Genomic DNA, 14,191 nt, shown 5'->3' with positions numbered 1-14,191 from the left:
TTTATAAAGCTTAGAAAATCAATGGGATGATTGGTTGGTTGATACATCCTATAAAGAAAACGAAAACTATAGGTGGTTTGAATATTGTACATCGATCGATGCATGATGTAAGTTGACTATATAAAACTTGAACATAATCATTTCAAACTAAAGTATAGGTAGGTTATATGGATTTGTTATATTGTAGTTAATATATTTTAAATATTACCTAAGTCAAGTGATTCACGTTTTCGTAAAAATAAAATTCAAGTTTATTATTGGGCCGTACTCGTACGTAATAAGCTACGTTAAATATGATGTATTTTTAGGTTCATTTAATGACATTAAGTTTAAATTTGATTAAGAAAAACTTATTAATTCAACTGGAAAAGACAAGCATTAAAATATGTAGGTTTATTTAATGACATTAAGTTTAAATTTGATTAAGGAAAACTCATTAATTTAACTGGAAAAGACAAGCATTAATATAGGTAGTTTAGTTTAATTTAATTCTCAGTGGCATGGAAGTGTAAATAAGTTAGAAAACTTAGGGGTATTTTTTAATTGGTACTTCTCTTTTAATAATAGAGATTTAGTGTGATGTCCTCAAACGTTTTCGGTTAAATGTTGTTAAGTTTCGAATTTGTACTTTACTTTTACGTAATCATATTTAGAAGTTAATTTAATGATGTTAAGTTTATATTTGATTAAGGAAAACACATTAATCTAACTGAAAAAGACAAGCATTAAAATAGGATATTCAATTTAATTGTCAGTGGCATGGAAGTGTAATTAACTTTAAAAATTAAGGGGTGTTTTTTAATGGGTACTTCTCTTTTAATAATAGAGATAATTTTTAAAAACATAGCCATTCTTAAATATTTTTTGAATAAATAAATATTTTTTAATTTAATCAACTGAAAATAATATTCGTACAATTGTGTGAGTCAAATTCTAGTTTTATTGATGCATGTTATATATTAGTTCTGCATGTATGCATGTTTTTTAAAATCACCATTATTAAAATTATGCACGTAAGGATAACTCATGAGTTTTTTTTTGTTGATTAAATGACATTATGTCCAAATTTATTTAAAGATATTTCATTAAGGTAACTGAAAAAGACAAACAATAAAATAGAAAGTTTAATTCATTTAAGCATATTTCATTAATGTAACAGAAAAGACAAGTAATAAATTAGGCAGTTTTATTCGTTTTATGATATTTCATAAATGCAACTGAAAAAGACAATCACAAAAATAGGGAGTTTAATTAATGAAGTAAGAACATTTTCAAATGGGTACTTCTCTTTTAATAATATAGATATGATATATCGGCATAGTTTTATAAATTTTTTTTTAAGTCAAAAAGACAATTCTATTACTCAAACTTGAGGTGGTCTAGGTAAACTCAACCGGAATAGAACAACCAATAAAATGTAACCCCCTATGGAAAGATCTAGCAGTCTTAGCTAAAAAATCTGAAATCTGATTGCGCGCTCGTGGAACATGATAGATGTTGAAATCCGGGAAGCATATCTGCAGCGTCTCTATCCTTTCCAATTCCGTCGCATAGCTTGGCCAGGCATGAAGTTCATTTATCATTGCTATCAGCTCCTTACAGTCTGTCCCAAAGCTCTGACATGTTGAATGTTGAAGCATATTCTCCATTGTCCACCGCAGCGCTTCTACTTCCTAATGCAAGGCTGATTCGCGTCGAGTGAAGTTTCTTGTCCCCATAAGTTGAATGTTCCCTCCACTGTCCATCCAGACCCATCCACATCCACTAAAGTGAGCAGAGACTGTCCAAGATCCATCTATCAAGCAAATATTACCCAAGCTTATGACTTGGGGCTCCTCAATATTGTTATCTTGCACCACTGGTTGTACCACTTCGTTCGCATCAAACCAGGCTTGACATTCACTTTCTGCATGTCGTACTAGCTCTAAAGGATCTCTGTCTATCCCCTGAAAAGTATGTCATTCCTAACCTTCAAAATGTACCAGATTAGCCAGGGATAAGGATTCATGTCTTGTTCTGGCTTGATAATGATGTTTTTCTTCCAGAATAGGTAATCCATATTTGTGTAGACGCTTGGTACTGGAAATATAATTGGGCTTGCTGGTGTTGATGATAAGGACCAAACTTGTAGAGCTGGCGGGCACTCAAATATAGCATGGGTTACAGATTCTTCTAGTTCTCCACATCTTGGCGAGTAGTTATCACACCTCATATTGCGTCTTGCTAAATTTCTCGTTACTGCCCCATGACCGGTTAACAATTTCCATATAAGATGACATATCTTCTTTGGCACCTTTAACTTCCAAGAAAATGCTTGAAGCTTAGTGATACTCGGCTCCAAGACTTCCATCTCCTCCTTTGTCTTTAATAAATTCTGAGCTATCCAATATCCAAACTTAACCGTGTATTGGCCATTCCTTGTGTAGTTCCAGCATAATGTATCACGACGATGAGTTGAGCTTATTGCCAAACTCCTTATAAGTGGTATGTCATCAAGGTTGACATAGTTCTCCAATAGGCCAACATCCCAATCCTTTGATCCCTGATTAATGAGGTCGCTAACTCTCATATTAGGATGCATTACTGGCGCTACAGGGATAGCTGGTCTCGCAGGGGTCGTTGGAATCCACGGATCCTCCCACACCTTGACTTCATAACCTGAATGTATCTTCTGTCTGATTCCCAGTAATAACAACTTCCTTGCAGCAGAAATGGTAGTCCACACATACGATGGGCTGCTAGCAGAGTTTGCTCTGAGTGGTGAACTCAATCGATAGTATCTTCCCCTCAAAACTCGGGCAACCAAAGAATCAGGAAGTTGAACTAGCCTCCATAATTATTTTGCCAATAGTGCCAAGTTGAACTCATGGATCATACGGAAACCAATGCCACCATCCTCTCTTGGTAAACAGACTTTTTCTCATTTCGTCCAGTGTATTCCTCTTTTTGGTGGATTTGATAGCCATCTACATGTTCATCCATTCACTCTATGCATCAACTTATCCTTTAGAAACCAAAAAGTTTGCACTTGGAGCCACTTATGTCTTCCGGGATACCTAGGTAAGTTCCCATTCCTCCTTCGTTTTGTATTCCCAGTACATCTTTAATCTCTTGTCTAATAGTTGCATTAATTCGCTTACCAAAGAGTTAGGACGATTTATCAAAGTTGACACATTGGTCTGATGATTTACCATACTTCCTGACCACTTTCATTACTTCTTCACATTCACGGAGCTCCGCCTTACAGAAGAAAAAGCTATCATCAACAAAGAGAAGGTGGGATACCGAAGGACACGCGCGTGTGACGCGCATCCCCATTATCTTCCCTTGGCTCTCTGCATGATTGAGAAGCCTAGCGAGCGCTTCCGTGCATAGAATAAAAATGAAAGGAGACAAAGGATCTCCTTGGCGTAGGCCTCTACCAGGAACAATATTTCCTCTTGGCTGTCCATTCATGAGTACCTTATATTTCACCGACGTAATGCATCGCATTATACAGGTGATCCATGTTTCTGAAAACCCCATCTTACGCAAGACAGCTTCAATAAACGACCATTCCATCCTGTCATATGCGTTGCTCATGTCCGTCTTAATGGACATCCTTTTATTGCGTCCATTTGGTTTAGTTCTCAGAGTGTGGAACATTTTTTGAGCAATCATAATGTTGTCTGAAATCTGTCTTCCAGCAACAAAAGCTGATTGGGTTTCCGATATCAAGCCTGGTAACACTTTCTTCAATCTCTGGCATAAGACCTTATAGATTATCTTGTAGCTTACGTTACACAAGCTAATGGGTCTAAATTGATCTATTTCATTAGGCTTTGTTGCCTTTGGGATGAGACATATTCGTATCATTCAGTCCATTCGCCACCGTCCCTCAAAAAGGAATTTATTAACCATAAGAGTTAAATCCTCTTTTACAATATCCCAAAATTTCTGATAGAAAAGCGCAATCATTCCATCTGGACCTGAGGCTTTTTCTGGTTGCATACCAAAAAGTGCTAATTTGACCTCTTATTTAGTGATTGGAGCTGTAAGGTTGTCATTCATTGCCCCATTGATCGTCGTATGGACTTGAGCCAGTGCCTCTTCAATGTCCTCTGGGGTAGATGATTCAAAGATCTGCCTAAAGTAGCTAGTAGCAATGACTAATAATCCTTCTTCATCCTCAACTATATTTCCATTTGCATCGAGGAGCTGCGTGATTTTATTCTTTGCTCTTCTTTGCTTTGTTAAGGCATGAAAAAAAATTGTATTTCTATCACCTTCTCTCAGCCAAAACACTCGACTCTTCTGTTCCAGAACATTTCTTCTGCTTTAACATTTCTTCTGCTTTAAGAGCATCAGAGAGTTCCTTCAACGCTGCTGCAATTTCCTCTGTTGTAGCATTATCATCTGCGTACAGACCCTCAACTTTTTCTTTAAGTTCCTCCACTAATTTCGCCGAGTTAACATTATGTTGTTTCCTCCATTCGCTCAAAGCTTTTCGGCAGCTAGAAATATATTCCATAATAGTCGCATTGGGAGGGAGATCAGGAGATTTCCATCCCTCAAGAATGACTTGCCTTAGCTCCTCATTATCCAGACATCTTTTATCGAACTTGAACTTTTTTGCTCGCCTCGTTGGCTTTATGAGTACGTCTGCAAGAATCGGACGATGGTCTGATCCCCATAACCTCATATACTTCACAGTCGAGTGGGGAAACTTCTCATGCCAATCCACATTTCCTATTGTCCTGTCTAAACTTTTCATTTATAATATTTATTTAATACTTCACATTTTCACCTTTTTATTTTGCACTAGATATTTTAAAATAACATTAAATTACCCATAAGTTATTAGTTTAACTTCTGTACAACTAAAATTTTCACACTAGTCTGCCAAACAATAATTTAATAAAAATCATATAATATAATTCAAAATACATAAATTTCAAAACTAAATAGAAAAATCTACAAAACAAAGAAAATAATTTTCATTTTCTCACCTTTTATCCCAGGCCAACGAAAAAATGAATCTCAAATTTTTATTTATACTTTCTTCGTCGCAAAGCTCAAATATAAATTTCAAAATAATAATTAAAAACTGATGACAAAAAAGAACTACAACCAAAATTGACACATTATAGATTTTAATAACTTCTATTTGGAAAATAGGAGATAATGAAATGTAAAAATAATAAAAAATAATTAGTGAAAACACCAAACATATTTTAATATAATAAAATTAGCGGATAAACAATAATTTAGTGAAAATACATAATACAATATGATAATATATAAATTAAAAAAAATAAAAATATAAGAAATGAGGAAAATCTATTTACGATATTTGATCTTTCAGTGTCATCAAAATCAAGTGAGAAAATTAAAAAATAGTAAATATAGTTGAAGTTTATACTGCTTTGTCAGCAAATTCAGATTTAGAGAATTTAAAATTTTTATTTAAAAGCGCGACAAAAAAATAAATCATAAACAAAATAAATTTTTCAAAACTATTAAAAATTAGTAATTTACATAAAATAACCAAAATAGATAATATAACAAAATTTGAATTTTCAAAATATATAGAGAAAATTTATAAAAATACAAATTAGAAAAATCCATTAATAATAATGTTTGATATGAAATATATAAGCAATGTCAACAATTATTTATTGAAAAGTGAATCTCTCATTTTTTTATCATTAAATTAAGTTCAGGAGAACTTACAAGACATTGATGAAAAACACAACAAATAATTATACATAATCAATAAAATATTTTTTAAAAAATGGGAAAGCGTAATATAACAAGATATAACAAATAAAATAATCAACATAAGAAAATTTTTTGATATAAACAAGATATTAAATTTATCATATCCAATTAAGAAAATAAAAGTTAGTATCAAGAAAATCTTCAAATTCTAATACTGATGAAAATTAAAAATTTAATATCTTCTCAGTATAAACATTACACACAATACATACTACCAAAATAAAGTAGAACATAATCCGCTAAAATTATCTCAGTAATCGAATTACAAAATTTAGTTAATCTTAATGAAACTGAAGTTGAATATCCTAATATCAAAAAAAGAATTAACATACAGAAATGATAAAGAAACTAGAAATTATGAAAAATAATACCTCACACATAATATATAAATTATCTGCCCAATGCGAAAATAATAACTCACACAAGAAATGATATTTGTCTATACCATTTTCTTTTTAGTTTTTTTTTTCCCTTTATACAATGAAAGTTTGTTTTCAAAATAAAATTTTGTCAATTGTATATAGTATATAAATTGAAGTGTACTTTCAGTGTGAATCTTATGAATGGAATTGAATGAAATATACAAACCTCCTCTAAACAAAATATTTCCCATTCTTTTATAAATCTACATCGTAGAAAATAAACAAAGTGATTCTGAAAAACAAACTAATCAACACATAATAGATAGAATCGTAGCAGTTGTTCATTGGTCAACGAACTAACGATTAGCCATTTCTTTAACAATTGGTTGGAAAACAACTTGTTCAATTTGTTTTCTTGCAGCGGTTCAAAGACTGGTTAACACTCACTTGGATTGGATGTGAAAGAAAGAACAATATAATTTAGGGGAAACTAAAAGAAGTGGAGCCACTGGTTCACATGTTGGACTAAACTTTATTACAATATATACTACTTCCATTTATATCTAATTCAGACATTACACAGTCACATGTGATGGATCTAAAGCCATTTATGTGGAAAATATATCGTTGAAAGATGCGGAGAACATGGGGCGACTCTTGGGCCAATAAGACGAACAAGATCTCATCTAAAATGCAAGACGTCAGACTGGGATTGATGGCAAAATGATTAATGCAGTAAAAGAGATTTTAGAGTGAAAGTGATCGTGAACATTAAACCACACGATCTATTCAACGGAGAGTAGTTGAAATAGCACTCTCTTCTGCTCAGGTTGATATGAGGTGTGATACGTCTTTAAATAGTTGACACCTTATTGATAACATATATTTTTCACCTACCTTATTAGCCGGTTTAGATTGGTTTACTATACGTGTAATTTAATCAAGGTTTAGTCCGGTTTAATACTTTATTTTATATACTTGTAAATGACTCATTTTGGTAACGAACGAGATTGAATAATATCATCTTTTACATTTCTCTTTGATGATGTTCAAACTCTATTAGTGTATCAGAGCATTTTCTGCTCGTTTTCTCTGATTACTCTTCGATTCTCTCACAAATTCTTCAAACTTCACCTTATTTCTTGGAGATCCAGCTGAATCTGAACTTCGATTGAAGTTACGAATTGGAAAATCATTGATATCGGTGATTCTTGATATCCAATCTTGATCTTCTGAAGTTTCTGATCTCGATCTCTACAATGGCGAAGCAAGGAAGGAAGATGAGGACTCGAAACACCTTTTCTGATACAGAAACATATGCGATGCGGAATCGATCGCATTTTTCCGCAAAAGAAGACGATGATCTAGACGTCGAGATCAATCCGCCGCAGAATATTGGAACTCGCTGTGTGCAACCTCGTGGATCTAATAGCTCTGGTATGAACTCCATCAACAACACTCATAGTCCGTATTTCTTGCATTCCGCCGATTATCCTGGGTTGTGTATCTCGAATCAGAAGTTAGATGGATTGAATTATAACAACTGGTATATTGTGATGAGGATGAGTCTTGATGCTAATAACAAGATAGGATTCGATGGATCGTTAGTTAGACCAGCTGAAAATGATCTGTTGTTCAAGATCTCGATTAGATGCAACAACATGGTTAAGTCGTGGTTACTTAATATAGTGAATCAGGAGATATATGATAGCATCATGTATTATGATGATGCTGTTGAGATGTGGAATGATTTGTACTCAAGGTTTCGAGTGAGTAATCTCCCAAGGAAGTATCAGTTAGAGCAGGCTATTGCGACCTTTAAGCAGGGATCCATGGATTTATCTGCTTACTATACTAAGAAGAAGACTCTTTGGGAGCAACTGTCTAACACAAACTAGTCGTATCATTCAGTTTCTCATGGGACTTAATGGAGGAAGCGGAGACTAGTCGTATCATTCAGTTTCTCATGGGACTCAACGAGAATTTTGCCAATATTCGAGGGCAAATTCTGAACATGGAGCCTCGTCTCAGCCTTACCGAGATATATAACATGCTTGATCAGGATGAAAGTCAACGAATTGTAGGATCTGATCAACGAATTACCAATCATCCTGCTGCTTTCCAAGTTCAAGAGTCTCAATCCTGAGAATAACCAAGTTCTCATTTCTCAAGGACCTTATCACAAAGTGAAGTACTCTTTCTGCTCTAGACTTGGTCATACAGTTGACAAGTGTTACAAGAAGCATGGATATCCTCCTGGAATGTTCAAAGGAAAGAAACCTACTGCTATGGCCTCAACAAACATGACGCTTACACGGTCGGTCAATCGAATGAAGAAGTCTATTACGAACAACTCTCCAAAGACCAACTCCATTCTATGATTTCTTACTTGAGTTCTCAACTCCAATCTCCTAATGTCACATCCACAACTGAGAAAGCTACTGCTTCGACTTCAACTAATGCCCCTGTAATTTCACAGATTACATGAAGTCTTTCCGGTAACTTCATTTCTCTTTACAACCATTCCTGTCATAACATGCATATATCTTCCACTTCAAAAGAAACAGATGTGTCTCTTAGAGTTTGGATTATAGACTCAGGAGCCACTCATCATGTTAGTCATGATAGGAACTTGTTTACTGATTACAAACCCTTAGGCAAAACCTATGTCACTCTTCCTAATGGTTATATTGTTACTATAACTGGGGTAGGATGCATTCATTTGACTGATTCTATTACTCTTTTTAACGTGCTTTTCATCTCAGATTTCAGATTCAATTTGTTAAGCGTGAGTGTTTTAACTAAAACATTGAATTCTTAAGTTTCTTTCACTGCTAATGATTGTTTTATTCAGGAACTTACTCATGAATTGATGATTGGTCAAGGTAGTCAAGTTGGCAACTTATATGTCTTGGATGTCAAGAATAAATATAGATCTTTATGTTTTCAAGGTATGTCGTCTGTATCTGTTGTTTTGGATTCTCTTACTTGGCATAAACGATTAGGTCATCCGTCCAAATCTAAAATTGATACCTTGTCGAATGTTCTTCATCTTTCAAATTCAAAACTTAATAAAGTTCATTCTGATTTGTGCCATGTCTGCCATTTATCAAAACAGAAACATTTACCGTTCAAATCTAGACAAAAATATTAGCAAGAATGATTTTGATCTTTTACATATTGGTACTTGGGGTCCTTTTGTTGAACCAACTGTTGATAATTCAAAGTATTTCTTGACTATTGTTGATGATTTTAGCAGAGCCACTTGGGTTTTCTTGGTGCGTGCTAAGTCTGATGTTCTAAAATATTCCTTGACTTTGTTAAGATGGTAGCAAATCAATATAATGTGAATGTTAAGACTGTTAGATCAGACAATTCAAATGAATTGAAATTCACTGAATTTTTTGTTGCTAGAGGAATCATCTCATACCATTTGTGTCCTGAAACACCTGAACAAAATTCTGTAGTGGAAATAAGGCATCAACATATATTGAATGTTGCTAGAGCATTATTGTTTCAGTCTAATGTACCTTTACAATTTTGGGGTGATTGTGTTTTGACTGCAGTCTTTCTTATAAATCGTTTAAGCTAACTGGTAAACAACCCGGTTATGAAAACTTAAAAACCTTTGGTTGTTTGTGTTATGCTAGTACTTCAAATAAGAATATGCATAAATTTGATCCTAAAACTAAGGCTTATGTCTTCCTAGGATATCCTTCAGGTTACAAGGGTTACAAGCTATTAGACATAGAGACACATTATGTTTCTATTTCTCGTCATGTGTTTTTTCATGAGGATATCTTCCATTTTGCGTGATCATCTCTAAATGATAATGTCAAATCTTTCTTTCCTCATGCTTCCTCACCTGTTGTCCCTGATGCTGAGTTTTCTAAACCAGCATCTTTCGATGCACATCCTCATAATGATGTGTCATCTTCTGACGTTCTTCCCTCTGGAAGTCGTTCAATTCGAAACAAGAAACAACCTTCTCATTTGCAGGACTATCATTGTTACAATATTTCTTCTCCTTCTTCTACTCCTTACCCGATGGCAAATTACATTTCACACTCTGCCTTATCTGAGCTCTTTCATTCTTTTATAAACTCTATCACAAAATCCAAAGATCCTCAAAAATATTCAGAAGCAATGCTGGATCAGTTGTGGCGTGATGCTATGAAGGAAAATATTGATTCTCAAGAAAGGACTAAGACTTGGAGCGTTTGTACATTACCACCTGATAAGAAGCCTATTGGTTGTAAATGGCTTTACAAGACCAAATACCATGCAGATGGTACTGAAGAGAGGAAGAAGGGTCGTCTGGTTGGTAAGGGTTACACGAAAGAAGAACGTGTTGATTATCAAGAAACATTTTCCCTTGTTGCTAAGCTTAGCACCGTAAGGGTTCTCATTGATGTCGCATCTAAGATGAATTGGTCTCTCACTCAGTTGGACATCTCTAATGCATTCTTGAATGGTGATCTCGAGGAGGAGATTTATATGAAACTTCCCCCTGGTTATGAAGAGTTAACAAGCGTTTTAGTCCTTCCTAATGTTGTTTGTAAACTACACAAATCCCTTTATAGACTCAAACAAGCATCTTGGCAGTGGTACTTGAAGTTATCATCTACTATAATGAAGATGGGTTTCATGAAATCTCGGAATGATCACACTTTGTTTGTGAAGAATGTTGATGGAAGATACTTGGCAGTCTTAGTGTATGTTGATGATATCTTGGTTGTGAGAAACAAGGATGAAGTTTTCAAGGACTTTATTGGTGAGTTGGAATCATATTTCAAACTCCGAAATCTTGGAGATGCAAAATATTTCCTTGGCTTTGAGATTGCTCGTTCTGCAAAAGGCATTTCAGTTTGTCAAATAAAATATATTCTTGAGTTGGTTGATGATACATGTTTCCTCGGGTGTAAACCATCATCTATCCCTCTTGACCCCACGGTTCAACTTTCAATAGAAACTATCATACCAAAAGATGAGTCTAAGATCATTCATGAGATGGGAGCTTTGTTATCTGAGCCTAAAGTCTATAGAAGAATGATGGGTAGATTGATGTATCTTGCCATCACTCGACCAGACATAGCTTATACTCTCACGAAGCTCTGTCAATACTCTGATGCACCTAGAGATGCTCATTTGAAGGCTGCTCACAAGCTCCTTTGTTATCTTAAAGGTACGGTGGGACAGGGTCTTTTCAATGATGCGCCTGGATCATTTGATTTGCGTGGTTTTACTGTGCGGATTGGGGATCTTGTCCTGACTCTCGCAAATCCATCACTGGTTATGCTATGTTCCTTGGAGAGTCTTTGGTAACTTGGTGTTCGAAGAAAGCAACATACAATATCCAGAAGCCCAGCAAAAGCAGAGTTAAGAGCTTTGGCTGATGCATCTTGTGAGATCGAGTGGCTTCTTCGCATCATGACTGATCTTCAGGTACCTGTCTCGTTGCCTACACACTTATATGGTGACAACACAGCCTCTCTCCACATAACAAACAACTCCGTATATCACGAGAGGACTAAACATGTTGATCATGATAGTTACACCATCCGTGATCGCATTGACAATGGCATGATCAAGACAATGCATGTACGTACACATAATCAGATAGTAGATGTTCTGACGAAGACATTGTATTCTGTACCATTTCGGGATCTCATTTCCAAGATTGGTGTTTTGGACATCTACACACCTCCATCTTGAGGGGGAATATTAGCCGGTTTAAATTGGTTTACTCTACATGTAATTTAATCATGGTTTAGTCCGGTTTAGTACTTTACATGACTCATTTTGGTAACGAATGAGATTGAATAATATCATCTTTTATATTTCTCTCCGATGATGTTCAAACTGTATATACCTTTAAACCACCCAAATCTTCTTCTTTCTATATAGATGAAATACCACTCTCTCTCTAGAGAGAAAGGAATCAATTAAATCCATTCCTTTGACGCCAATCTTGAATTCGAGTATATATGCAATCATGGAGTATTATTTGCAAGAATCCAAAATTAAATGTTAAACAACCACAACTAAATATATCTCAGAAACTACTATGATCCACGATCGCTTAGACGAGTTTGGATGCAGCTACGTGGCAATACTGGACAGGTCATCGTTAGATCAACCCACAACGACATAACAACATGAGTCAAACTACTAGTGCAGCGTGTTCCGCCAAACACTGGATTACAGCTTCTACCAGATCCACCACCTTAAAACAATCTAAGCCGTCCATTTCATTTAACCTCATCTATTTATACCCTCTCACTCCTTTCTCCTCACACACTTCTCTCTCTCTACCCCTCTCTGCCCCAATCTTAGATCCGAAAAAATGGCGTTGATCGTTGAGAAGACGTCGAGTGGCCGTGAGTACAAGGTCAAGGACATGTCTCAGGCCGACTTCGGTCGTCTCGAGCTCGAGCTCGCCGAAGTTGAGATGCCAGGACTCATGGCTTGCCGTACCGAGTTCGGCCCAGCTCAGCCCTTCAAAGGCGCTAGAATCACCGGATCTCTCCACATGACGATCCAGACCGCCGTCCTCATCGAAACCCTAACCGCCCTCGGCGCGGAAGTCAGATGGTGCTCCTGCAACATCTTCTCAACCCAAGACCACGCCGCCGCCGCAATCGCCCGTGACTCCGCCGCCGTTTTCGCCTGGAAAGGTGAGACGCTTCAGGAGTACTGGTGGTGCACGGAGCGTGCTCTCGACTGGGGCCCAGGTGGTGGTCCAGATCTGATCGTCGATGACGGTGGCGACGCCACGCTTTTGATCCACGAGGGAGTGAAGGCCGAGGAGATCTTTGAGAAGACGGGTCAGGTTCCTGATCCCACTTCCACTGACAACCCTGAGTTCCAGATCGTGCTTTCGATCATCAAGGAAGGTCTCCAGGTTGATCCTAAGAAGTACCACAAGATGAAGGAGAGACTCGTCGGTGTCTCTGAGGAGACCACCACCGGTGTCAAGAGGCTTTACCAGATGCAGGAAAGTGGAGCCCTTTTGTTCCAGCCATTAACGTCAACGACTCCGTCACCAAGAGCAAGGTATTGGTTTCCTCCTTACATTTCTTCTTGATTACATATGCTCTATCTTAAGCACAAGCTCGTCACATTCAGTTTACTTTTTTTTAGGTTTTGGAAAAATTTCACTGCATTCGGTTTTGGTTATATTATTGTAATCTGCATTGACCGGGATCGCTTTATTTTCGGTTTACTTGTTTGATTTGTTCGGTTTTAATTTTCAAATCTCTCCTATCGGTTTCTAGCAGACCCAAATGTGAAACAAAACCGAAATTGTTCGTTTTGTTTGGTTCGGTTACTCCGAATGCCCACCACAACTGGTCATTTTGCATGTATTCTTTCGGATCTGTAGGATATATATGTTGGTGTTATCATATAGTTGACTGTGATTGGATGAAACGATGACGTATTAATCTCTTGTGTTTTCTAATTACAGTTCGACAACTTGTACGGTTGCCGTCACTCTCTACCTGATGGTCTCATGAGGGCCACTGATGTCATGATCGCCGGAAAGGTTGCGGTTATCTGTGGTTATGGTGATGTCGGTAAGGGTTGTGCCGCTGCCATGAAAACCGCTGGTGCTAGAGTCATTGTGACCGAGATCGACCCCATCTGTGCCCTACAAGCTATGATGGAAGGGCTTCAAGTTCTGACCCTTGAGGATGTCGTCTCTGAAGCTGACATCTTTGTCACCACCACCGGTAACAAAGACATCATCATGGTTGACCACATGAGGAAGATGAAGAACAACGCTATCGTCTGCAACATTGGTCACTTTGACAACGAGATTGACATGCAAGGACTTGAGACCTTCCCTGGAGTGAAGCGTATCACACCATCAAGCCCCAACCGACATGTGGGTGTTCCATACCACCAAGTCCGGAATCATTGTTTTGGCCGAGGGTCGTGTCTCAATGGAACTTGGGTTGTGCCACTGGTCACCCAAGTTTCGTGATGTCTGCTCTTTCACAACCAGGTGATTGCCCTGAGCTTGAGCTTTGGGAAACGAAGTTCCGAGCGGTAGTGTACGAGAAAAA

General features: G+C 36.8%; 1 protein-coding gene and 1 pseudogene across 1 annotated transcript; both read left to right on the top strand.

Annotated features, from left to right (window-relative positions):
• Positions 1–7,381: 7,381 nt before the first annotated feature.
• LOC106441758 lies at positions 7,382–8,020 on the top strand. The gene has a single exon (XM_013883527.1). It carries the CDS (start codon positions 7,382–7,384, stop codon positions 8,018–8,020), a length of 639 nt encoding a protein of 212 aa, XP_013738981.1.
• A 4,402-nt stretch (positions 8,021–12,422) lies between these two features.
• LOC125591835 overlaps positions 12,423–14,191 on the top strand; it is a 3,040-nt pseudogene continuing 1,271 nt past the window's right edge.

The sequence above is a fragment of the Brassica napus genome, chromosome C8 (assembly GCF_020379485.1).
Source record: "Brassica napus cultivar Da-Ae chromosome C8, Da-Ae, whole genome shotgun sequence".
NCBI classification, from domain to species: domain Eukaryota; kingdom Viridiplantae; phylum Streptophyta; class Magnoliopsida; order Brassicales; family Brassicaceae; genus Brassica; species Brassica napus.
Note: the sequence above shows the minus strand (reverse complement) of the source record. Positions and strands in the feature narration are given on the sequence as shown.

What these genes read in the sequence shown, in the direction of transcription:
- LOC106441758 (XM_013883527.1), top strand. Translation starts at nt 7,382, where the DNA reads ATGGCGAAGCAAGGAAGGAAGATGAGGACTCGAAACACCTTTTCTGAT.